At 41.3% G+C, this 27,532-nt stretch overlaps 1 protein-coding gene across 6 annotated transcripts in view; it reads right to left on the bottom strand.

Annotated features, from left to right (window-relative positions):
* The window catches only part of LOC137634686 (protein abrupt-like), a 310,294-nt gene that overhangs the window by 147,197 nt on the left and 135,565 nt on the right, over positions 1-27,532 (bottom strand). For all 6 annotated transcript variants that reach the window (XM_068367165.1, XM_068367169.1, XM_068367170.1 and 3 more), the window contains exons 5-6: positions 26,101-26,198; positions 2,184-2,898 (exon numbers count right to left, since the gene is read on the bottom strand). In XM_068367165.1, coding sequence (XP_068223266.1) covers positions 2,184-2,898; positions 26,101-26,198 — 813 coding nt within the window. The remainder of the gene's footprint in view (positions 1-2,183; positions 2,899-26,100; positions 26,199-27,532) is intronic.

Here is a 27,532-nt window from a genome sequence, read left to right as displayed (position 1 = left end):
CTGGTACCATTGACAACACAAAACACATATTAAACAATCTCACCAACCATTCAAGTACAGTTACACCACCTTCCTTCAACATCTCAGCTCTAACACCATCCATTCCATATGCTTTTCCTACTCTCGTTTCATCTAGTGCTCTCCTCACTTCCTCTCTTGTAATCTCTCTTTCATTCTCATCTCCCATCACTGGCACCTCAACACCTGCAACAGCAATTATATCTGCCTCCCTATTATCCTCAACATTCAGTAAACTTTCAAAATATTCCGCCCACCTTTTCCTTGCCTCCTCTCCTTTTAACAACCATCCATTTCCATCTTTCACTGTCTCTTCCATTCTTGAACCAGCCTTCCTTACTCTCTTCCCTTCTTTCCAAAACTTCTTCTATTCTCTTCATATGAATGACCCAACCCCTGACCCCAACTCAGGTCAGCTGCTCTCCTTGCCTCACTTACCATGCGCTTTACTTCCACATTTTTCTCCTTATATCTCTCATACTTCTCTACACTATTACTCTGCAGCCATTCTTCAAAAGACCTCTTTTTCTCTTCCACTTTTACCTTCACTCCTTCATTCCACCATTCACTGCCCTTCCTCATGCTGCCTCCAACAAACTTCTTGCCAAACACATCACTTGCAATCACAACAAAATTTTCTTTTACTAACTTCCACTCCTCCTCTAAATTACCAGTTTCTCTTACTTTCACTTCGTCATATGCCATTTTCAACCTTTCTTGATATTTACTTTTTACCCCGGTTTTATTAGCTCTTCAACCCTCACTAGCTCCCTCTTACATCCACCTACTCTATTCCCCCACTCTTTTGCTACAACTAATTTTCCTTCCACCAAAAATTGATCAGATATACCGTTAGACATACCCCTAAACACGTGCACGTCTTTCAATCTTCCAAATATTCTTTTAGTTATCAACACATAATCCATTAACGCCCTTTCTACCACTCTTCCATTTGCCACTCTTACCCATGTATACTTGTTTTTATCTTTCTTTTTGAAAAAGCTAGAACTTATCACCATCTCTTGCTCAACACACATATCTATCAGTCTCTCACCACTCTCATTTTCACCTGGTACGCCATACTTCCCAATGACACCCTCTACCTCTCCAGAGCCCACTCTAGCATTTAAGTCACCCATGACAACTACATAATTCCTTCTACCCAGTCCTTCTACACACCTAGTTAAATCATTCCAGAACTCATTCGCTCTTCTTCACTTTTCTCACAACCTGGCCCATACGCACTGACAAAAGCCCAACATTCCCTACCCAACCTATATATCTATATATATATATATATATATATATATATATATATATATATATATATATATATATATATATATATAAATATATATATATATATATATATATATATATATATATATATACTGTATATATGTGTGTATACATATATATGGTCCTTAGCGCCTTCCTGGTGACAGGAAGACATTCAAAGGAAAAAGAGCAGCACCCCTCTTCTAAACAGTCAGCAGTTGCAAAACTCCTTCCTCCAACAGAGCACTAGTAATGTCTAAGGAATCCTCACTTCCTTAGGTTCACGTCATTATCATTGTAAGGCCACAATAGCGAGGAATAAAAAAACAGCAACAGATATGCCACTCGATAGAAGCCAGTATATTAGACAATGGTAGGTTGCACTGAAAACTGTGTTACATTTACAGATATTAAGAATCACTACATATCCTTGGCTTCTCCCATTATTATCCCTCAAACGTGTCTATCTACTAGCACATTTATTCAATCTAAAGGAAAAAGCAAAATATTAAACAAGCCAGATTATGAGGCAGAAGAGCAATACGTATGTACTGAGATGCAGCCAAACTGCTCTACCTGGTAGGTGGGTGAGGGGTACCTCCACCCGTCAGCAACTATAATCACCTTACTAAAAGCCTAAATGGCTGCTTCCAACTTTGCCAGATTCATACTCCTATTAATAGATAATGGTTTGTATTAGTGTAGAAACAAATAATACCTATGGTGATAAGCATCTAATGATTTTTTTATGAACATAACTATGTAAATTTAGTGTGGCATATGAAAAGTATCTATAATTCATGCTCTATTTGCTGACCTCAATTACATACAACTACTGTATTGTAAAAGTAAAGTTTAAGTACACAAATAGTTTATAGTGAACTTACTTTTGGTTGATCTTTTGAACTCTTCTTTTTCTTGTCTATTGGACTAGCTTCTCTCGCTTCACTTGACTCACTACTTTCTCGAGATCTTTTCTTTGCGCTACTTAGGGCATCTCTCTTACTTGGACTTGAATGGTTTGACTCCACACTCTTCTTTGCTTTTGATGGAGTTCCTGATTTATCAAATTCAAGTTGTTTTTTAACACTGACTGAGCTAGCAGATTGATCTACAATATTTTTCTTATTCTTAGGCATAGGAGAATTTTGAGTCTTTTCTTCCATTCTACTCTCAGAATTTGGCTTAGGATTCTTTTCTTGTGTAACTTTCTTACTCTTTGGTTTAGGAGTATAGCTAGCCTTTGGACTTGCACTGGCTTGATTCAAGTTTGTGTTCTCTGAACAAACTGTATTACTGGAATTACGTGACTTACTGTTTTTCATCTGAGTCACATTTATGTTGTTTCTGCCTGTCAATCTCTCCTCATCACTTTTGTCACTATCAGACTCACAACTTTCAGGTGCGCTTGTATTTGCAATGTGGGCATTCTCTTTATTCCTTGACAAGTTATGGATTTCATTCCGAGAACCATTAGAAACCTCTTTACTATTCATATCCTTTTGATTGCTCTCTCCAGCTGTAAAATCTTTTTCAGAATGTAATAGGGAGGAAGAAGGACTCCCAGGGGTGTTGCCATTTAAATGTGTACTTTCATTTGGCCTGATGGGGAAGTAAGAAAATTAATAATTAAAAGATACTCTAATTTCATTTACTTACAGAAGTAATTTTGCTAATTCATTTTTTTTTCTAGTTTGAATCATGAAATTTATAATAACAAGACTTATCAGAGTTACATATGCTATTATTCCCTGAACATTAACTATGAAAATATTTGCAATACTAACAGCAGCTAGTCTGGACAGTTGATCTCATGGATACCTGCCTCTCAAAATACATAAAACTAAAAACAACAAATTTTTAAGTAATTTGTATTTTTCCTAGTATACATACCTGGAGCTATTTATAGGGTATACTTTCGGCGTAACTGAAAGACGAGCCATGATAATTTTAGTGAGGGATAACTACCCTATCGGCTAGTTAGCGGGTGGGGGGTGGGTTAGACTGGCTACCCCGCTTACTCACACCTCTCAGCTGAATAACCACTTTGCTTTATGGCAGGACTTCTCGGGGGACAGGGTGGCGGGCCAATTTGTATAAATAGCTCCAGGCTTGTATACTAGGAAAAATACAAATTACTTGCAAATTTGTTATTTGTTCCGGCATAGATACAAACCCTCCGCTATTTATAGGGTGACTTACTCTTAGGAGGGAGGAAGTCCTCACCAACTGGCCTTGGTCATGACCAGGGGTCCTCTCTATTTCAATCTGTAATCGATAGTAGAAGGGACCCTACCCTTGCTAAAATCAAGTGCCGATATGAGGTAATGCACTGATAGCGGCCTGCAGAAGCTTGTGTGTGAGTGGAACTAACAGTGTGGCTTGTCTTTAACATAGGAACTCGAGTACAAAACCTACTGTTCTTAAAGACTTACCCAACACCCTCCCTCAAAAAGGTAATGGGGATGTAACAAAGTATTCTTCTATACTTAGGAGAAACAAGGGAAATGGGTCTTACCGGTAGCGAGGTGAGGTCAGCTATGCTGAGACTTGCGGAGCTTTTTCCCAAGAGGGGAGAAGGTGAAAAGAAGAAAGGAGCCAGGCATGCTTACGCATTTACCCGAGACTAATCCAGGTAGCCTCAGCCCTTTAACCCTCAGCTACTTGTCCAACAAGGAGCCTAAGGTGTTTAGACCATTTGTTGTGCAACCACCACAGGACCGATGGAAAAGGTCTCCATGGTCTTGTGGGTTACGTCTTTGTAGGTAGTGGGCCGTGAAGGTCAATTGACGCTCCCACAAGCCCACTTAAAGTATCTGCGTCACAGAGTAGTTTCTTGAATGCCAGGGACGTAGCAACGCCACTGACGTTACGAGCTCTGGGTCTTAGGATGGAGGAGAGACTAGATTGAGAGTAATCTTAATTGCCTTCCGATCCCGGAGGGGAAGGAAATCCTTGGGGTCCTCCTCTTGACCTTCCCCGTGCTGGCCAACAGTGCCGACACACGGGGGCGAGCTGGTATCGTTCTTTTAAGGTAACCCCACAGACTCCTCACTGGGTAAAACCCTAGTTCATGGGTTTTCGGTTAGCGAACGAAGACTATTCGAAATGGGCTACACCTAGGGTACAGCACACTCTGATTTTGAGTCTTGGCAATCCACTCAGGGACGCCGCTGAGGATTACTTCTCCCCGTCTCCTAGAGTAGGAGACATCCGAAGATGGATCATACAACACACTAACTCTCTTGGTCAAAAGCCCAAGTGAGTACAAAGGCCGTCTTCCGTGTAAGGAAGCGATCTGCTGCCGGGCATAAAGGTTCGTAGAGAGGGGCCTTCAGAGACTAAAGGACCAGAACCGCTTTCCCAGGAGGAGGTTAGATCCGACGGGGGACAAGTTATCTCACACTTCTATAAGTAAAGGAATCGATGGGAGAGAATCCCCTTCCACGATATCAGTCACAAAGGACCGAACACTTCGCCTGGAAGACCGACGCTGAAAAGTGTCTGAGGTGCCTAGACATCTTTTCCGTAACTTGTTGCGAAGGCCTCTCTGAGAGGGGTGGTGTAGGATCGTCCCAGGCGAGAAGCCGAAGCAAAGCTACGGCTTAGGACAGTGTTAGCATGTGGCTGCTTGGAAGATCATGCCGTGGAGGAAGATCCCTCAGAACTCCATCGGGAGCTGTAGAAGGTCCAGGAATCATTCTGCGGGTTGCCAAAGCAAAGCTATTGGAACTCTGTCAGGAGCTGCAGAAGGTCTGGGAACCATTCTGCGGGATGCCATAGCAAAGCTATTGGAGTCATTGATAAGATTTTGCTTATCCTGACTTGGCTGAGGACTTTTTCACCAGACCGAATGGGGAAAAAAAAACAAGGCATACCTCTAGGACACCCCACCGATCTTGGAATACATCTTGTTTGAGGGCCTGGTGATCCAGGACTGGGGAACGGTTGAGTGGGAGCCTGAAGGTCAGGGCCGTTGCAAGCATAACCAGTCAGCGACCTCACTAAGTTAAGACTTTGTTGGATACAAGATGATTCCAAGACACTAGGAGCCCACTATCTGGGTAGTTTTGCAAGCAGATTCCTGCACCAGGAATGACAGGAGCAGATGGGGGCAACTAGATGTCCTCTGTCCATCTGAGGCTTCGCACTGCTAGATGGTTCTCTAGGAGAGGTGAATGCTCGTACCTTTCTGAATCTGGCCAACGGACGAGGCTGGAATGGTGCGGCATATGCCCCCCACCCTCTCTCTTTTGATGCATTGAAGAGAGAATCAGATCCAGAGGGAAGACGAGAAGACAGGCCTCTTTGCAGAAGCTCTAGTCTGCCACCTATCATCCACGGATTGTCCAGCAGTGAGGGGGGGAGGGGGTTGCAGGGTAATAAACACATCTCAAGATGATGTCGAGACGTGTAACTAATTGCACGTTCTTGCAACAAAGGGGAACAGCTTGTTCTCCCTCCAACAACCACTAATCCAGTGTGGTTGGCCTAATAAGACCGATGCCAAATGGTAAACCAGTTAATCAGTACAGCTTATGTTATAATAGCGAATCTCCATAGAGATCGCTTTCCGGACAAGAGACTGCACGGTAATCCCCGAACGCATCCAACCAAACAACTCAAGAGGGGATTGAGACGTATCTTCAATCTATTGTTGGCTGGGTAAAGAGCATAAGTCTACTACGGAGTAGTAACATCGAACCATGAGCATGACAAGCATACATGCGTAGTTCGACTTAAAAGTCGTGCCCGGAACTCAGTTGGAGAACGTTGAAAACGTTCGTAACGGAGGTTTCTCCTTCTTAGGACAAAAAACGTTCGTACTTCTCCGTCTCCGAACAGTAAACTAGCATTTATATTAAATGTTCCCTACTAGGGAACAGATATGCTTATGAGAAGTTTCCAGCCAAAGCCTTTGTAGGAGACTAAGACTTCCGATTGGGGGAAAGGAAAAAATGCCTATAAGGAGGCAAAATGTAAATGCCGTATGTCTGGTTACAGTAAAGTAGCCAAGTAATGTACTGAATAACCTGGTTTCAGTAAGGGATGTAAATACAGTATAAACTACAACTTAAAAGAACAGAGTTCTAATTGCAAGATGTATATAGCCCCTATTGGCAGAAAGATCGCTTGCACGCATATATGTACTTGCCCACTTGCGCTAGCCCATGCGTATTTTCTGCCTCCAGGAAACGTTTGCAACAAATCCAGTTGCGGGAATAATGTACAGTATGTGCGACGAATCGCAACGCTATTGCCCAAGGAATTTTGATCGTTTACTAACTGTAATATTTTCTTGATTGAGAGCGAACATGTTCTCAAACAAAATATATAGTTATAGAAGCGATCATTTCCCCTTTGGTTTACCCCTCCTCCTTATGTGAGGGGCTAACCAGAGTTCATTACACAGAAACTGATGTCTGGGTACCTGTGGGCGGGGTTTGAAACATTCGTAAACGTAATGAAAAGTTGCCCACGCTGTTGCTATCCTTCTTTTAACGTCAGCTAACAATGTTCCTTCGGGACTAATTGTTCGAAACAATAACCCTGCAAGGATAGAATAAAAAGTCTCGGAAGCCTATCGTGTAAAAAGGCAAGTCGTTACACCCAGGGTACAATGACGGGGGAGGCTGCCTCCATCAAACGGTAGAACCGAGTTTAAGGGGACCGTCCGCCATGGGGTATTGACATAACAACTTTCAGAAATCAAAAATCGTTTTATTGCTTCTATGTATGCATAAACATGTCGTACATACTCCCCAGAAGTTTCAGCAAATTATTTTTTACAAATAACGAAGATATAGAGGTTTTTAAATGATGACGTCATCCTTACTGTGTCGTCTGCATGACTGAGTTTGACAAAATCGTCTTTGTGTGTTAATTTTGCATATTCATAGCGATTTTTCACTTATATTTCGAACTATCGTACGTCTGGCAGAAATGGAAGGCATTGGTAGAGTGTAGATGAACGAAATCTACTCCTACAATAACAAGCCAAAGTTTCCAAAGATGTATAAAAGTTATAATGCTTGCGTTTGTCTACTTGAAGTTCGTATGTACATTGTGTTTCCACAACGCCCTCGGGAACATTATAGCAAGGCTAATGTTACCTAAGGTTATAGAAAGAACAAATAGTCAATCATTTTTCTAAACAATGAAGATATAGCGGTCTTTAAATGATGACGTCATCTGTATGACTGAGTTTGACAGATGTGCAGTCTCTCTCTCTCTCTCTCTCTCTCTCTCTCTCTCTCTGATTATTTACCACTGCCATTTATACAAATACTTTAATTCTCTCTCTCTCTCTCTCTCCTCTCTCTCTCCTCTCTCTCTCTCTCTCTCTCTCTCTCTCTCTCTCGAATTATTTAAAACTCCCATTTATACAAATACTATAATAACAATGTTCAACACTCTCTCTCTCTCTCTCTCTCTCTCTCTCTCTCTCTCTCTCTCTCTCTCTCTCTCTCTCTCTCTCTCTCTCTCTCTCTCTCTCTCTTTCTCTCTCTCAATTTGATCTGCCATCTATATCAGCCAAATGCTTTCATGATCTCTCTCTCTCTCTCTCTCTCTCTCTCTCTCTCTCTCTCTCTCTCTCTCTCTCTCATGTTTCGAAATCTCGTACTTCTGGCAGAAATGAAAGGCATTGGTAGAGGGTAGGTGAATGAAAACTACCAGCTACGAAAACATCAGCAAAGTTTCCAAAGACATATAGAAATTATAATGCATGTGTTTATTTACTTGAAGTTCGTATGTTGATTGTGCTTTCACAACGTCCTCTGGAATTTTATAGCAATGCCAATGTTACATAAGGTGATAGAAAGAACAAAAAGTAAGTGGAGAACAAGAAAAAAGAACCAAAAAAGAGGGAAACATGGATAAGAGTACAAAGCTGAAACCTGCTAACTAAAACACTGGCAACAATTAGAGATCGCTGGCAACTCATAACATAGGAATAGCAAACTGAGGGTTCAAATACCTCGTTTAGGGTGCATTTATGTAGGAATAAACAATAAAAGTTATCATAATATTATTATCTTGATTTCTTTTAGAAAAGAAGCAAAAGTTTGCTGCAAATCTTTGGGAGCTCATAACTCAAAAACATACTTATTCCCACTTAGGAACATTTTTCTCACTTATTTGTTGTTCGATATTAGAGAAAAAGATATCGTTGAAAAGAAGAATAAAAATCCCACAATTCTGTCAGAAAAATTTTTGATTTTCTTTTTACATTTTTTTTCACGATTATTTTCCGTCTAGACGAGGAAAAAAAAATAAAAATTCATTAAAAAAAACCAGAAAGGAAAATCAAAATTCTGTCAGACAGAATTATTTGGTTGTTAGAGTAGTTTTTGTGGTATAAGTTTCAATACAATTGGTATCATATTAGTGGGGAAAAATGTACCTAAATATTTTTTTTAAATCATGAATTTGCTAATAAATCCAAAAGTTTTTGATCAAATGACTTGAAATTTTTATATGATGAAGGTATTATATATGTCTAAAACATATATAGAAATTGTGTAATTTGGATCATTAGAAAAAAAAAATGGCGGACATGGCGGACGGTCCCCTTAAGACAATAACCTCGCGGTTTTGTTTTGGCTAGAGCGCATGCTCTGGGGCGGTTTACGGCCTTCATGAAGTTTTAACAACACCCATTGAAGTTCTGTAAAAACTTCTCAGAAACGAGTCTCCCGAAAAGGGTAAAGTCTTGTATGTGGGGGTTTGCTTCAAGAAGGCCAGACATAATTGCCATCGACCACTTACCTGAAGGAGTTGCCATCGAACGCTTTCTCGATAGTGAGAAAACTACCGTCTAAATCAGGCAAGGACTGCCACGGGAAATGAACTGAAATGTAAAGAATTTTTCATTCCCTGCGCATTTCCGTCTGCTAACCAAACTACTCGAAGTGGGAAGGTGGAGGGAAGATGACGAGGTTCGTTCGAAAACGAAAGGATCGGTGCTGGCGGAAACAGACTAGCTGACATAGTAATCAGCTGGGAGTGTAGAGTGACGTATCAAGTCACACCTTTGGAAGACCTATCCCGTAGGGGGGGTCGACCATAGAGTTTTCAGAAAAAAACTCTGGATCGCGGAAACCGAGAGATTCGGATGAGAACCTACGGGTTCAGAATCTATTTGTAAATTCCTTTCTCACGACCTTAATGGATGCTGTGCCGAGAACCCGCAGCAACTCTGTCGCTGATTCCTGATTGAATTTTCAGGAATCTTGTCCCGTGACCAGGACCCAAAGAAACTGTTTCATAGTTACCTGTAGAGATTTGGAAACCCCTAGGCAGCAGGCATCCCTCTGTCATAAGAGTAAAACTCTTGATAACGATGGGGGCGCGCGAACAATTCATGGGACGAGAGTTCGAAAACTCTGTCATGAGAGTAAAACTCGTGTACTCGTGAACACTTCGCGCAACGAGTTAAAAAAACTCTGTCATAAGAGTTATTCGCGCACTTCAACTGATTACGTTGATTGATTGATTGATTTAAGGTTTTCAGGCATCCTGATATCTAAGGTCATTAACGCCGATATCATTTAGTTTATATATACAAAAAAATTAAAGAATATTCACGTAAAACCATAAAAGTTGAATGACATTATAAAAATTAGAGAGTTTTCAGAAGACCTGCTTCTGAAATAAATCTAAAAATGCCACTTGCATAGTAGGACACATCATGTCCAAGAATCTTGGCAAGGATGAACCTGCCATCCTCACCTCGAGCCTCAAACAATTATCTATTCCTTTAGTTATTATAATTGGGGCATTCGGTCAACAAATGCTTCACTGTTAGAGGTACTAAACAGCCTTCACAATACGGTTGGTGTTGGCCCTTCAGCAGAAACTCGTGTGTCAACCGAGTGTGACCAATACGGAGACGACAAAGAGAAGTCTCCCATTTTCGGGGCATCGTGTTATACCTCCAAGGAGATATGGTATTTGTTACTTCTCTCATTTTATTGCCATCTAGACTATCCCAGTGCTGTTGCCATTTATTACAAAGCAATTTCTTGATGTTAGGTAGGAAATCGTTACACGGAATGGGATATTTTCTTGGCAGCAACTCGGATGCAGCATTCTTTGCCAGTGAATCTGCCTTCTCATTCCCAGACACACCTATATGTGCTGGAACCCAACAAAATCTAACTATTATACCTCTCCGTCCAATAATAAAAAGCCATTCTAAAATCTTTAAAACTAGAGGGTTGCTAGAATTAAAAACTTCTAAAGCTTGAAGGACACTCCTTGCATCACAAAAATTGTAAAATTACCCTCCTTCTCCAACGCTATTTTCTCAATAGCGGTTAATATGCCATACAGTTCGGCAGTAAATATGGAAGCTGTTAAGAGGAAGTGCACCTCTACAAATAAAACCATTACTATGTACTCCAAATCCAACACCAGCATCAGATTTGGAGCCATCAGTATATATAAAAGTCGATCCTCCATGTTCTTCAACATGTTCCATAAAAAGAGATCTGGCTTCTAGGTCAGTCATATTCTTCTTAACTCCAATAAAGTATTTACAAAAAGATATCTCTGGTAATTTCCATGGAGGCATTGATGATACCTTGAATGGAAGTACCTTACTTCTAATTATATCCAGACTGTTTAATAATCGTTTCACCCGAAAGCCATAAGGTTGAGGAGATTTTGGGTGCAACTCAAAGTATGATGTGTGTCTTACAAGGCTTGTAGTCTGAAAGGCTAAAGAGTTAGGGAGTCTTTGCAATCTAAACCAATATCGAATAATGGAAGACATTCGGTAAAGGTCTAGAGGTAACTCTCCAGCATCAACAAGGAGACTTGGTATAGGTGAGGTTCTAAATGGTCCTGTAGACAATCTAATACCAGCATGATGTATATAGTCTAAAGTTTTTAACCGGCTTGGGGTGGCTGAGAAGTATTTTTCACATCTATAACTAATTTTGGAAAAAATCAAGGCCTTGTATAATTTTAAAATAGTATTGCGGTCTGCCCCCATGATGTATGGGACCATACTTTTAAGATATTCAAGAGCCTCAAGACATTTGGCTTTTAACGCTTCCAAGTAAGAAACCCATGTAAGCCTACAATCAAATATCAAACCTAAAAATTTATCTTCCCTTGCACATGGTATCTGTTGACCTTTAATGTATATATCCAGGTCTGGATGTACTCCCCAGATACGACAAAAATGGACAATGGTAGTTTTACTTGTCGAGAACTTGAATCCATTCATGTCAGCCCACTGAATAATTTTGTCAATAGAGAGTTGTATTTTTCTCTCAACCATTGCCATTCTAGTTCAAGCAAATGATATTGAGAGATCATCCACAAATAATGTTGAGAGAACATCCCGGGGAATCACTGAGGATATCCCATTAATTACTAGAGCAAACAGGGTTACACTCAGCACTATACCCTGAGGAACTCCTTCTTCCTGACACTTACTCTCTGATAGAGTTTTCCCCACTCTCACTTGAAAAACTCTGTGCGAAAGAAATTACTGAATAAATAGTGGTAGTTCTCCTTTTAATCCTAGTTCATGAATTGTTTTAAGTATACCATATCTCCATGTGGTATCATATGCCTTTTCAAGGTAAAAAAAAACTGTCACATGGTGCTGTTTGGAAGCAAAGGCTTCACAAATAGAAGACTCAATTTTTATTAACACATCAGTTGTTGAGTGTATTTTTCTGAATCCACATTGAATCGGTGATAAAATACCCTTCTTTTCAAAGTACCACATCAACTTTGCATTGACCATCTTCTCCATGATTTTACATAAACAAGAAGTCAATGCAATAGGTCGATAGCTTGCTGCTAAAAACTTGTCCTTACCGGGTTTTAAAAAGGCTAAAATAATGGCTAGTTCCCAAACACTTGGGTAACTATGATCATGCCATATTCTATTAATAATACTTAAAATAAATAACTTTGTATTAAAATGTACATATTTAACCATTGCATATGGAATTCCATCGGGTCCAGGGGCTGTATCGTTGCAAGTAGCAAGTGCGGAATCAAGTTCTCTTTCAGTAAAAGGAGAATTATACGATTCTTCCCTTCCTGTTGCAAAATTTAAAATTTTCTTTCCTTCAATGCTCCTGTACTGGTGACCAGGAGCTGCTACACTCTTGCAAGATACATTTGAAAAATGGTCAGCCAGGGCATTGCTAACTTCATTTCCTTCAGTCACATACTGACCATTCACTTTCAACACTGGTGGTGGGTTCGGGGTAAATTTGCCTGCAATCTTTTTTATTTTCCTCCATACTGAAGATGGTGGTGTTCTACTATTAATGGAGGAAACAAAAGCCACCCAAGATTGGCGTCTAGCTTCTTCCATGGCACCACGGAACTGTGCTCTACACTTTTTGTATGTTATCAAATTTTCATCCGTACGGTGTCTACGCAATCTAGTCAGGGATTTTCTGGTGGCTCTGTGCAAGGCTGTTAATTCTGAAGACCACCACGGGACTGGTCGTCTTTTGAATAGTCCTGTGGTTTTGGGAACCAAATTGATTCCTGCTGTATGGAGAGTTCCATTCAGTAGGCCTACGGCACCATCAATACTTTCAAACTGTTCTGCTCTCCCTTTGATTTCACTTAGCTCACAAAATTTAACCCAGTCTGCCTTGTCAAGATTCCATCGTGGCGATCTTTGCAAAGGCAGACCCTTATTGGTGTTTATAATGATTGGTGCATGATCACTAGTATGCCAATCATCTAATGTCCTCCTATCGAAATCAAGAAGGCAGTTAGAGCTTCCAACTGAAAGGTCAATGCATGACAAGGTACCTGTATGAACATGGAAGTGCGTGGGCTCTCCTGTATTAAGGAGTCCCACATCCTCATTCTCCACAATTGATGAGATAATATTGCCCCTTGTGTTGGCCAAAACATCACCCATAAAGGATGTCTACCATTCATATCTCCCAGTAAGAGAAAAGGTTGAGGGAGTTGTTGAATGACCTCTGCTAAATGATCATATAAAATATTATCATTTGGAGGTAAGTACAGAGAGCATATTGTATATTTTCTCCCTATATCAATTTGTACAACCACTGCCTGCAGGGTTGTACATACAGTATAGACATAGGTATTTCGGGAACATCTCGACGAATGTACATGAGACTTCCGCCATGGCTCCCTGCTTGTTGATTATATGGTGTTCTATAGCTAACATACTCTCGAGGACTAGGAGTGTTAGAATCAAGCATACTTTCCTGTAGACATACAATGTTCATGAATTAGAATGAATTAGGAGCTTAAGTTTTTCACATTTCACCCTCAAACCCTGACAGTTTCATTGCAAAATGGAGGAGAAAACTATGGATTATTTCTGGAAGACATCTTGGATGAGGTCTTCCCATTAGCAGTTTTTAATCTAACATTATTACCTGTAGATTTCTCCAAAGGTGGTCTTGTTATGTTGGGTTTTACGTTTGTGTTTTTCTTTGTATCCTTTTGATCTATTTGTTGAGGTGGATGGTGAACCTCAACTTGAATTTCTGATTTATTCAGTTTATCTTCTGGTTCATTAGAAACATCAACAGACAAAACATCAAATTTATTTGATGTCATAACCTTAACATTTCTAATGGAGGGTGGAGAGAGAGATGGAGGTCTCTCTCTTTTACGATTAATAGATGGTGGGATTCAAGGTTTTTGCACCTTTCCCACTACAGGTGCATCAGGTAAGTTGGTCTTAAGTGGAACCTCCATCAGATCAGGCAAGGACATGGCCTGAGAGAGGTTTGTTCTATTTTTTGTAATGGGGGATGAAGGCTGTACAGCAATGGGCAATGCCCTAGTGTTAATACACCGTGGTAAAGCCTCAGGAGGTATTATGGTTACCTCGTTATTTGACATTTTATCAGATGGTATACTTTTTTTTGAGCTATTGGCAGTACTAGGTTGGTTTGATTTTAATGCCTTAGCATATGTATTTGATTTACTTAATAGTCTTTTAGCATGAGTCCCACTTATATGTTCTAAGTTCGATTTGTTGAGGGCAGCTTCCTCCAACTTATATAGCTCGCAGCTCTTGTCTGTGGATTTATGATTCGAGCTGCAATTTAAACACCTGGCTCCAAGTGCACACTCTCCATGGTAAGATTTGGAGCAAATACCACACATCTACTCATTTTTGCAAACTTTAGACGGGTGCCCAAATTTAAAACAATTAAAGCATTACAGTGGCTTCTGCTTGAATGGTCTTACTTTAATCCTTTCGTTCTCAATAATAATATGAAAAGGTACATCAGCATCCTGGAACGTAAGGATTATCATTGATGTACCTGGGACTATGTGAACTTTCCATACATTTAGTGGACACAAGGCCAGTAACTCCTCCTCTGTAAATTCATATAGATCTCTGTTAAAAACTATCCCCCTTCCATAGCTCAAATTTAGGTGGGGTTTGATATCTAACTTTATGTCATCATTACTTATTTTCATATTGGACAATATTACAGACTGTGTCCTGGAGTTGGCATGTATAAGGAAACTATTTTTTCCAAAACGAGACATATCGCCTGGTGCAATAGTTCCTACTTTTTTCTGAATCAATTTGCATACAGTATTTTGAAATAATTCCCCGTAACCCCCTTTGATTCAGCTATAAGCCACATCGGTGGTTTTGGATTTCTCTGGGAGGGCATAACTAAATCTGCATCTTTTTCCAACCAATCGGCAGGCCTATACACATCCAAATCTTTTGGTACCTCATCACAGAGAGCAGCCGCAACATTCAAATTATTAATTTTAATATTATTCAAGTTACTTACTGCACTAAATGCTTCGTCATAACTACTGTAAGATATCCATGAATCCCATGTTTCAGCTTCAAGTTTCATCCTTATTTCTTTTATGCATCAATAGCATTCAAATGCTTTACATAGATCATCATAATTTGTCTCTATTGAAATTTGGGTAACATGAAGGATTCGAAGTCTCCTTGTGCTACCCAAATTACTCGATTTTGAAATATCAGTAGAATGGGCCTTTCCTGTTCCAAGTCATCAACAGAACTTTCCCTTATCACATTATCAGAGGTCGTCAACAGTGCCCCGGGGGGCAGCGAATCCAGGGGATGGGGAGTCAGTATTTGAAGGGTCCATAGTTAAGGGTGGGATTTTCTTTGTTTTTTGTTGGTTTACCTGCTCGAGAATTTTAAGAAAGTATCATGCGTTGGAAAGGAAATTTACATTCTCCACTATTGGCACAATGAGAGTATAATTCCCAGATGGTCCACTCCATACCCTACCCGAAGGATAGCATCAAAATAGATATAGAGGCACAGGTGTAAGCTAAACCCACCTGTTAGGACTGAAACCAAGGATATATGGAATCATCCTCCCCATATCTGTAATGATGGGCTTCCGGCCAAAAACCAAGAGTCCCACCTCAAGGATTGGATCCCCCTGGATTCCGATGACCCAACCCTTGAGAGTAGTTCTGCGGGATGCTGAGATCATCCAAAACTCTCATATATAGCTTTGACTGCAAATACCTCCCAACCGTGATTCCTTCTAACATTCATCTAAGCAAGCAGTAATAACAAATGTGGAAATATCCACGCCATTTAAATAAAATAAAAATAAATAGATAAATAAATGAACAAACAAAATATATATATATATATATATATATATATATATATATATATATATATATATAAAACTTAAGAGAAATAATACTCATAGAGTTAGGACAGCAAGAAAAAAGAAAGTTGATAAAATTAAAAGGTCGAAGAAATATTGAGCAGAAGGAATAGAGGAAAGGGAGAGAAATTTACATTCCAACTTGGGGAGTAATTTCCCCAAGTTCAAGAGCCCTCTTGCCCGTCACAATTCTTCAACAATATGAAGAAACCACATGACTGTGTCAAGGCATTCTCTCAATAAGAGGGTCAACTGATTACGTGCGCGCCAAGTTGGTCGTGCGCACCAAATCGGTCGTGCGCGCCACATCGGCTGTGCGCGCCACATTGGCCGTGCACGCCAAATCATCTGTGCGCGCCACTTTGGCCGTGCACGCCAAATCGGCTGTGCGCGCCACATTGGCCGTGAGCGCCAATTTGGTCGTGCGCGCCAAATTGGTCGTGCGCGCCAAATTGGTCGTGCGCGCCAAATTGGTCATATGCGCCCGATCGTCCGTGCGCGCGGGAGCTCTCAGTGTGGTGAGAGTACTCACAACTATGTTCACGATAGCCTGTTGTGTGAGCGCGAACGATCAACACAATGAGAGTCCGCAAACTCTGTCATATGAGTATGGCTATGATCACGAGAACCAAAACGTTCAGCGTGAACTGTGTGTCAGCGTGAACTGCGTTGTGAGACCCCAAAGGGTCAGCGCAAACGAGAAACAGAAGTATCTCTGTCACGAGACCCTGAAGGAGCAGCGTGACTAAAGGCACGAGACCAAAGACCTAACGTAGCCTGTGTTGCGAGACCCCAAAGGGTCAGCGCAACGAGAAACCGAAGTTTCCCTGTCACAAAACACCTAAGTGTCGGAGTGACTACAGTTACGAGAGCCCAAGGGTTCTGCATAACTAATGTTACGAGACCCTGAAGGGTCAGCGTAACGAGAAACTGAAGTTTCCCTGTCACAATACACCAAAGTGTCAGAGTGACTAAAGTTACAAGAGCCCAAGGGTTTAGCGTAACTAATGTTACAAGACCCCGAAGGATCGGCGTAACGGGGAACCGAGGTTTCTCTGTCACAAGACCCCGAAAGGTCAGCGTGATTGATGGTACAAGTTCCCGAAGGTTCAACGTTACCATCGTTACGAGAGCCCGAAGGTTCAGCGTAACTGAAACCCGAAGGTTTCGAGCAGAGTCCCGAAGGACTCCTACTGTCATGAGAACCCGCAGGATCAATTTGACGAGAGCCCGAAGGCTCCCGATCACGCCAGCCCAAAAGGGTGATCGTAACAAGACCCCGAAGGCTCAAGGAGAACCAGCAGGTTCAAAGATAACACCTCCGCATAAGAGGTTTGTTCTCCCGAAGGAGAATGTCGCTTAAGATAAGGCTCTCGCTCCGCCCCTGAAGGAGAACCATAAGCGTAACAGGGGATCGCCGATGCCCAGAGACGGTCTTCTCTCGAGAATGAGAGACTCGTTCACCCGAAGGAGTAACCTGCTTCGGAGAAAGCTCTGCCACTGCCCCTGGTGGATCAGTAAACTCCTACAAGTTATTTCTCGCGAACGAGAGGGAAGTTCTCCCGAAGGAGATTGCCTAAGACAAGCTTTCTCCTAGCTCTATGGGGATAAAGCAAAGGCGGAAAATATCTCTCTCGCCAACGAGGGAGAAGTCCTCCCGAAGGAGGACATTGCCTAAGACAAGCTTTCTCCCAGCTCTAAGGGAAAATACCATAGGTTTAATAATATCTCTCTCGCGAACGAGAGTGAAGTCCTCCCAAAGAAGGACATCGCCTAAGACAAGCTTTCTCCCGGCTCTTTGGGGAAAAAAGCGTAGGCGTAAGAAACACTCTCTCACGAACGAGAGAGAAGTCCTCCCGAAAGAGGACAATGCCTATGGCAAGCTTTCTCCCAGCTCTATGGGAAAAAAGCGTAGGCATAATATTCTCTCTTGCGAAGTTTTCTCCCAGCTCTATGGGAAAAAAAACGTAGGCGTAATATTCTCTTTCGCGAATGAGAGAGAAGTCCTCCCGCGAGGACATAGCCTAAGTAAAGCTTTCTTCCAGCTCTATGGGAAAAAAGCATAGGCGTAAAAAAAAAAGTCTCTCTCTCTCTCTCTCTCTCTCTCGAAGTACCCGTCGAAGGAGGAACATCAAGTTGAAGGTTGACAGCGAATGCTACCTCGTAACTTGGGCAGCTCACAAGCTACCACATGGAGCGCAGGATAACAAACAGGGCGGCCATAGCAATCGGCCTTGTGTTCTACGTCCCTGCTACCTGTGAAAAAAGGAAGTTATGATCAATTACAATTCATGCTCCGCTGCACAAAATACACTATTCAGGGAATAAGTCACCTTCCTTGTAAGATAATTCCTCGAAAGGGAGCTGAACTGTTATACACTTTAATTCAGTAATGAAACAAACACACGGCCGTGTTGAGAACCTGCTGACCATCAGCACAGGGTAGGGCGGCAATGTCAACTCCCTTACAGCTGAGGCAGTCGGATACATTGTCAACAGTACTTAAAGTTACTAGTATCTAACAACATAAACGTACATTTCCATTTATACATACATACACTCATATATATGTAAGATAAATGAAAACACACAAGAGAAAAACAACACAGAAAAACAATCAAGGGAAGTCTTTGCGGGAGAGAAAGGCAGCATGTCCGTCCTCTATCGAGCCATAAAGTAAAGTGGTTACTCAGCCGAGAGGTGCGAGTGAACGGGGTAGCCAGTCTACCCCAATCCCCACCAGCTAACTAGCGGATGGGGTAGTTATCCCTCACTAAAATTATCATGGCTCGTCTTTCAGCTACGCCGAAAGTATACCCTATAAATAGCGGAGGGTTTGTATCTACGCCGGAACAATAAAGTTGTATAAGTAAATAAAAATGGATTTTCATTATAAAATGAAATTTTATTGCATACAGTACTTAACGAACAATTATATAGCTGTAGGTTCCCTACGACGGCAGACAATAGATTCAAAACTACCGTGGTGGTGCCGCCATCGCTGATGTAGGTGACGTCATCTCCCTCCACTCGAGGGAGCTATAGGTACAACTGTCCAGGTAACAACAATTCGTTCTGCCCAGCCATCCACTAGTGGGGAGGAGGGAGGGCTTTAATTAATAATTGTTCGGTAAGTATGCAATAAAATTTCATCTTATAATGAAAATCCATTTTTATTGCAGTGGCTTACCGAACAATTATATAGCTGATTACCCATTGCAAGGATGGGGGGACTGTGAATATAAGTTTTACTTCAACAATAACATATGATTATTGAAAATAAAGTAAGCCCAAAGGCACTGTTAGTGCCTGTTGTACCTTACCTTGTAAGAGAGCTACTGCAGGAGAATACTGCCTCTGATCGGTGCTCATCTTACATAGTAGAGGACTTGGAATATGACCAATGATTGCCTCTACATGGAGTGGCAGATCCTCGTAGTGATGGTGTTCACCGCTGACTTAACGAAGATACAATAAAATATTGCCCTTGCCCTGGGCTAAGACCAGAAAATAACCAACATGAAAAAACTGTCACCTACACCGAAATAAAAACCTTTACCCACCAAAACTAACACTAAAATGACTGGTGAGTACTCCAGGTACATTGTACCCCCAGACTTCCCTTTAACACGTCAACCTTGATACAAGGTGAAACATAGGTTAATAGAGGAAGAAACCCCGTCCGTCGTTCCTCCCAACACCATGCCAGCTACCGAAAGCGGACCGAGAGACTTACAATCTTCAAAAACTGTCTCGATTTCTTTCAAATAATGCGTCGCAAACACTGATTTAGATCTCCAATTGGTACTACGCAGGATAGCGGATAGCAACAAGTTGTGTCGAAAAGCAAGAGAAGTCACTACTGCTCGAACTTCGTGTGCTTTCACTCTCAATAAAGGAAACACTGCGTCGTTAGCTTGAGAATGTGCTTCCACAATTAATTCTCTCAGAAAAGAGGAAATAGCATTTTTCGAGAGGGGACGAGAGGTATTTTTAACAGAGCACCATAAACGATTCGACTGACCTCTAATTTTCTCTGTTTTACGGATGTAATATCTTAATGCCCGTACGGGACATAAGAGTCGTTCTTCTTCTTCCTGGCCTATCAAGTCTGTCAGGTATTTTAGAACAAAGTTAAGTGGCCACGGATTACAAGGGTTTTAATTTTTTGCGAGAATATTGAGTTCTACAGAGCAAACTGCATCGCCTTGAGAAAATCCCACTTTTTTGTCCATTGCATGTAACTCGCTAACTCTTCTAGCTGATGCCAATGCAGCTAAAAATAACATCATCTTGGTGAGATTCCTCATAGATGAAGAAAGTAACGGTTCAAAGGGAGGACCCAAAAGCCGTTTAAGAACTATATAGAGATTCCATGCTATCGAGCCCTTTGACGATTTGTAAGTCTTGAACGATTTAATTAGATCGGAAAGATCACTATTCGTGGATAGGTCTAATCCTCTGTGTTTAAAGACTGAAGCCAGCATCGCTCTGTATCCCTTAATAGTCCAAGGCACTAAACTCTTAACGTCCCTTAAGAAAAGAAGGATATCAGCTATTTCGTTCACAGATGTTTCAGAAGAAGAGACTTTAGTCTGTCTACACCATCTTCGAAACACACCCCATTTAGACAGATATACAGTAGTCTGTTAGAAGAAACTCGTCTACAGCTCGCGATAGCTTCTGCAGCTCGTTTCGAAAAACCTTTCGCTCGGACGAGACTCCTGACAGTCTGTACCCTGTTAGTGCCAGAGAGGATAATCCTTGGTGGAATCTTTCGAAGTGTGGTTGTCTGAGTAGACATTTCTTTAACGGAAGAATTCTGGGGAAGTCTACGAGCAAGTCAAGGAGATCTGGGAACCATTCTTTTCTTGGCCAGAATGGAGCGACTAGTGTCAGAGAAACATTTTTGTGGAATGTCATTTTGTTTAGCACCTGTCTTATTAGGCCGAACGGGGGAAAAGCGTGTGCTTCCAGGCCCGACCAGTCTAGTAACATTGCATCGACCGACCATGCAAGAGAATCCGGGACTGGGGAGCAAAACAGCAGAAGGCAGTTGTTCTTCAAGGTTGCAAAGAGATCTATCATCAGTTTTCCCCAAAGTTTCCACAGATCTAAGCAGACCTTCGCATCAAGAGTCCATTCTAACAGCAGTACTTGATGACGGCGACTTAGTCCGTCCGCCAACATGTTCATTTTCCCTTGAACAAATCGAGGGATCAGCGTAACCTGAAATTTTTCTGCCCAAAGAAGCAGATCTTTTGCAAGGTTGTAGAGGGTGAAGGAGCACATTCCCCCTTGTTTCCTGATGTAGGAAAGTACTGTTGAGTTGTCTCCGTGAACTGCTACCACCTGTCCTGTCACGAGATGAGAGAATGCCTGAAGTCCCAGGAACACTGCTAATAGCTCCCTCACATTGATATGAAGAGCGCGCTGCGTTTACGACCATTCCCCCGACGTTTCGTTCTTCCCCAAAAGAGCTCCCCAACCTACGTCGCAGGCATCTGAAAAGAACTGTAGGATTGGGTGGAGCAGATGAAGAGAAAGACCTTCTACCAGTCTTGGTTTCGAAAGCCACCACGCTAAGTCCTCCTTAATTCTGTCTGGAATCGGGAATATTGGCGAGTCTGGTCGAGTCTTCCTGCACCATGAAGCTTTCAGGAAGAATTGCAGGGGCCTCATGTGCAGCCTTCAGAGTTTAACAAACTGTTCCACCGAAGCTAGTGTTTCTAACAGACTGGTCCAATGGTTGGCGGAACAGGACTTGCGGTCCAGGCAATCCTGAACTATCTCCAGACACGACTGGACTCTATTTGGTGACAAAAAAGCCCGAAAAACTTGAGAGTCCAGAGTCACCCCCAAATAGTGAATGTCCCAAGAAGGAATTAGCCGAGATTTCGGCTCGTTTATAAGAAGTCCTAACGAGTGAGTTAATGAAAGAGTCCTCTTGAGATCCTTCATGCACTGACTTTCCGAAGAGGAGCGAAGCCAGTCGTCTAGGTAGAGTGACACTCTGATGCCTAGGAGGTCTAACCAATTTCCCAGAGGAGACAACACTCACGTAGATACGCGGTGCTGTCGAGAGGCCGAAGCAAAGAGCTCGAAACTGGTAGATCTTGCCCATGAACACATATCGAAGATATTTCCTGGAGTTCTGATGAATCAGAATGTGGAAATATGCATCCTGTATATCCAGGGATACCATCTAGTCCCCTTGACGAAGGGATTCCAACACTGAACGAGTCGTTTCCATATTGAATTTGGTCTTTTGGACGAACAAATTCAGTGCGCTTACATCCAGTACGGGCCTCCAGTCCCCCGATGACTTGGGGACTACGAACAGACGGTTGTAAAACCCCGGGGATGGTCTGTCGCTTATCCCTTCTATGACCGCCTTCCGTACGAGAATCTCTATTTCTCGGGTTAAGGCTACAAACTTCTCTGAGCCTGGCAAGTAGGCGGGTAATGTGACGGGAACATTGAATAGAGGCGGAGTGTCTTTGAAAGGAATGGAGTAACCGCACTGGAGGACTTGTGTCACCCAGGGCTCTGCCCCTCTGCGACTCCATTCCTCCCAAAAAAAGGCTCAACCTGCCCCCTACTGGTGCATGAAGCATTGAAGAATCACTTAGATGATTTCGTATCGGGTTTGGTCGAGGACTTGGTTTGGTGTCGTAAATTAAATCGAGGCCTGACGAACTGTCTAGACCTACCCCCCTCGAAAGGGTTTCTTCTGCAAAGGTGAAACTGAGGTGGTAGTCGCCACAGTCAGGGGTTTAATCCGCTTAGAAGACTGTGCAAGCAAGTCATTAGTAGACTTCTTCTCTAGTGCGGAAAGAATCTTGGTCACTATTTCTTCTGGAAACAGATGATCCTTGTCCAGAGGAGAAAACAAAAGGACGGACTTCTGAGAGGAAACGACTCCTTTCGAAACAAACGAACACCAGAGCTGTCTTTTCTTGAGAGTCCCGAATGCAAAGAGAGAGGACAGTTCATCGCAACCATCCCGAACTGATTTGTCGGCCCATGACAAAATCCCAAGCCAGTCCGATGCCAGGTCTTCCTGAAGAGTAGAGCAATCCTCTATTTTCGTAGCGAGAGCTCCGATCGTCCAGTCCAAGAAACTCATAATTTCTAAAACCTTGAAAATATTCTTTACCAAATGGTCTAACTCGGGCGATGTAAAGAATATTTTAGCTGCTGCAAACGCGGATCTCCTATTTGCATCCATCAAGCCAGAGAAGTCCCCCTGAGAGGAGGCAGACACTCCCATAGAAGGGGCTTCCCCGGTTACATAGAACCTATACCTCTTCTTAATAAGTTTCGACGGAGGATAGGCGAAAGTTGCTTTCCCAAGATCTCTCTTGACCTTCAACCAATCCTCTATATCACGAAACGAATGTTTAGCAGCCTTGAAAAGAATGAGCTTTGGGAGAAGAGGATCGACATTCTTCCTTCTCATCAGGAGAATGGAAGCAGGCGACCTGGGAGCGGCTGCTACGAAGTAATCCGGATACATGTCGAGAAGGTAGCATAAAAGCTTCGAATAGCACGAGAGGGGAATAGTGTCCGTTTCTAAGTCCTCCTTGTCATCCGAAGAAATAGGCGATAGAGACGGTTCTTGATTTGACTCATTGTTTTTGTACCTTGTTTATTTTCTTTCATGCAGTTCATCAGTTCTTGCAACTGTCGACGTAACAGAACTAAATTCTCTTCTTCTAGTGTTGAAGTCGAAGCAACTGAAGTAGCGGATTTCAACACGATCGCCACCGGAGGTGTCGCATGCGAAGTCGAAGGACAAGGTTCGACAGTTTGACAAGTCGAAGATCTCGATGAACTCAGAATCAGTTGTTCCACAACCGAGTCTAAGGCAGCTGTCGCTGTCGTAAGTATACAAGGCGAAGTCCACGTAGCTACGCTGCGAGCGATATCTACTTCTCTGTTCCTTTTCAAAGGAGGCGAAGAGAACACCTCTTCAGTCGAACGTCTCTTCAACGGACGTGATACTGAAGAATCACGCCACTTATGATGTCTAACCGAAGGCGAATCACTCGACTTACGACGTCTAACCGGAGTCGAATCACTCGGCTCTGTTGATAACTGGTCACCAAACGACACACGTTTCCAATGGTGTTTAGTCGAATCCAGCTGTCGCACCACAGAATCGACTGAGGAAGCGACTGTCTGTGGGCAAACCCCGACAGTCTCCCTTGGACCTCCAGTATGTCTTCTCCCCGAGGCGGGGGAGCGGGACAGTGACCTTCGTCTAGGAGAACTATCGGGACAAACAGCCACCCCCTCCGATTGCACTGAACTGACACTTTTCACTTCAGATAATCCTAACTGCATTACTGTATTAGCTAAAACATCAAATTTCTTTTCAAATTTAGATTCGAGACTGGCAATGGTGTCAGGAGAAACTCCACGGGAAGTTGGCAAAGGAGTTACAGGAACAGGAGAAGGACTCAAGATCGGAGACATAATAAGAGGAGAAGGAGAAGGAATAGGAACAGGTGCTTCAATAGACAAAACAGAAGAGGGTAAACTAGACTTATTTTCAGCCCTAAGAGCCGCCTTCCTCTTCCTATCCTTAATTACTTTCCATGAGTGAGAAACAAAAACTTTCCACTGTTGTTCACTCCAATTCTTGCATTCATCACAAGTCAATTCTTTAGAGCACTCGCAACCCCTACACTTAATGCACTTAGTGTGCGAATCATAAATTAATTTAACTAACCTAGTTTTGCACCCTCCGGTACAAAACCTAACTACTGAAGGACTAGAGTCCGACATAATGGTATGACCACAAAATTGTAGAAAAGAAAATTCAGCTTCAATCCTACAACACGGAGTTTGAATACTTCACCGATATTGAAGAGATGATGCTCCCCAACAAATGAGGAAAAAAGTCTGCACCGACCACCGATGTTCACCAGAAGCCGGCAGAGAACGAATTGTTGTTACCTGGACAGTTGTACCTATAGCTCCCTCGAGTGGAGGGAGATGACGTCACCTACATCAGCGATGGCGGTGCCACCGTGGTAGTTTTGAATCTATTGTCTGCCGTCGTAGGGAACCTACAGCTATATAATTGTTCGGTAAGCCACTGCAATAAAATTGCAGCATATAACAAGCTATCACAAATCACAAGTCTTCAAATGGAAAAAAAAACATGCAAGCCACAATAAAATTTTGAAACAAGACACTGATGAAAATTTTTTTAAGGAATACACCAGTCAATGAAGTCAGAAAAAAAAATTAAATAAATTTTGTTCAATAGAAAGTAAACAACAAAGTAACATTGCAATTGATTTATAAACTGTAACTGTATCTAGGGTATTTTCGTTATGGAACCCACTTGAAACCATTAATTCTCCTAGTAGGGGATTTCAAAGCCTTCCACTAGGCCTAATACACTATTTAATAAATTACAGAGTATAAGTATTGGAAGGTAATTTTTCAAGTCTTTTGTATCTCCCTTTTTTGTGAATTAGTATAATCATAGTTTTTACAAGCTGTAGGTATTCAGCATTCTTGCAGATATTTTGTGTGAAGTTCAACGAGCTTTACTATCATGAAATCTCCTACATCTATTCAAATCAATTGTTAGGCAATCTTCTCCTGTTACTTTGCCTCTTTTCATATATTTAAATGTTTTTTTTTTTTACTTCTACTGTTATGTTTGGTACCAGCTCAGGTCATTCATTATTTCTTTTGAGAATGCTATTTCTTATATCACTATTGCATAGAATTGAAAAGTCCTCTGCAATTTTTATCACAATCTTTTTTTTTATATTTCCATTTACATACATTGAAGCAAATATTTGTTGGTACCCCGTTCCAAATCTTCTTTTCATCAATTTGATGGTTCTTTATTCAGTGTTTCATCAATTTTGGTCTGAGTGGACAACAAAAATTCAATGTTTAAAGCTAAACCAAGTGAAACTTCATGCAGTAGCTTTAACCATGTTAGACACATTCTCAGAAGAAACTAATAACACTATTAACATGAAAATCATCTTTTTATCTTGAGAAGATAAGAGGATGATCTTAACTCCTTCCAGTCTAGTGTACTTGTCACAAAATCTTATCAACAATCTTTCTTTTTATGGAATTAATAAAGAGAAATAAAACTTACTTATCCGAAACATCAACTGCTTCACAGACTGAATCTGGTACACCATGCAATCTGGGAATTTGAGGACTTGGAGGTTCACGCCTACCAGGCAAGAAGACCTGGAAGAGAAAAACAGATATTTAGTGTACAATCATAGCAAGTGATTTTGTATAAAAAAAAAAAAAAAAAAAGTAAGAAAGAAAGAAAGAAGATATTGCCTTGGAAAACTTTCGCTTTTAGTTGTTTCAATTAACCCTTTAAACAATGATAAGGGTGTGGTTATCATAAAATAAAAAGTCCTCCTTCAGCATGAACAAGTAGGAAGATTATGAAACTTACATTATTAATTTGTAATGGCTTTTGCTTATAAATTCTACCGTTTATATATATATATAAATGCAAATATTTTTGACTCGCTTTACAAAATTTTTTTCACTTTAAGAAAAGAGATTTGCCACCCAGGCCAAGAATAAAATATTCACCCATCACAGAGTTGAAGAAAATTAGTTCAGACAACAGAGAATGTAGCTGTAGTCTATAGCAGGAGTAACTATAACAGTAAGGTACACATGGAAATGTATATTTAGCACTGTATGTATTGTATTTTTTTTCCATTCATTATTACATTATGTTGTAATAACTACTTAATTTACAGGTATTAACATTTGGTTTAGGTATATTGAATGGTTCAAATGAATTTTGCTGAACAGTATTTCATTTTTGTCAAACTGTAGCTTTATTATGAGATTTAATGTGGTGTTTTGTAGGGTTTGGAACGAATTTGGCAATTTGCATGTGAAATGTAACTCACAACACAAAAAAATCACTTTACGAAAGCCACTCCAGAACAAATTAATTTCATGTTGTGAGGTATTACAGTGTGTGTTAGTATATATATATACATATATATATATATATATATATATATATATATATATATATATATACATACTGTATATAATGAATTTTAATATGAAAATTCTATTTTTGGGTGGGATAGCCATGTCGTCCTGATGGAAGTACCTCATTGGCAGCTTCTACTTGGAATATTTCTGCAAGTGATATACCAGAGAAATTTTACCATAGAGGTATCAACAGAGTTCTGATCTCTGGAGCAAATATCCTTAGATTTATCATGTATAAATTTTGGACGTGTTAATAACAAGCCATGGCTCTCCTTCCCGAACAGAATTACTGTACCCTTGTCTAGAAGGATAAGGGTAGAGGGAAGGACATAGGCAAGTGAGTCATTACAACTCCCAATCTCAATGTGCTACAACTAACACGTTTCCTGTTTGAACCATTCCAGGAGCAGCCATCACATGACACAAGGTCCCGCGCTAAGAATTGGGAGGGGATGGAAAGTAATGGGTGGGCCATCACCCAAAAATATATTTTTCCTATATCAAAATCCGTTTTTTTGGCTCGAGCCATGTCGTCCTGATGGAAGTGT

The sequence above is a fragment of the Palaemon carinicauda genome, chromosome 45, assembly GCF_036898095.1.
Source record: "Palaemon carinicauda isolate YSFRI2023 chromosome 45, ASM3689809v2, whole genome shotgun sequence".
Taxonomy (NCBI): Eukaryota; Metazoa; Arthropoda; class Malacostraca; order Decapoda; family Palaemonidae; genus Palaemon; species Palaemon carinicauda.
This window is presented reverse-complemented; position numbering and strand designations above follow the sequence as displayed.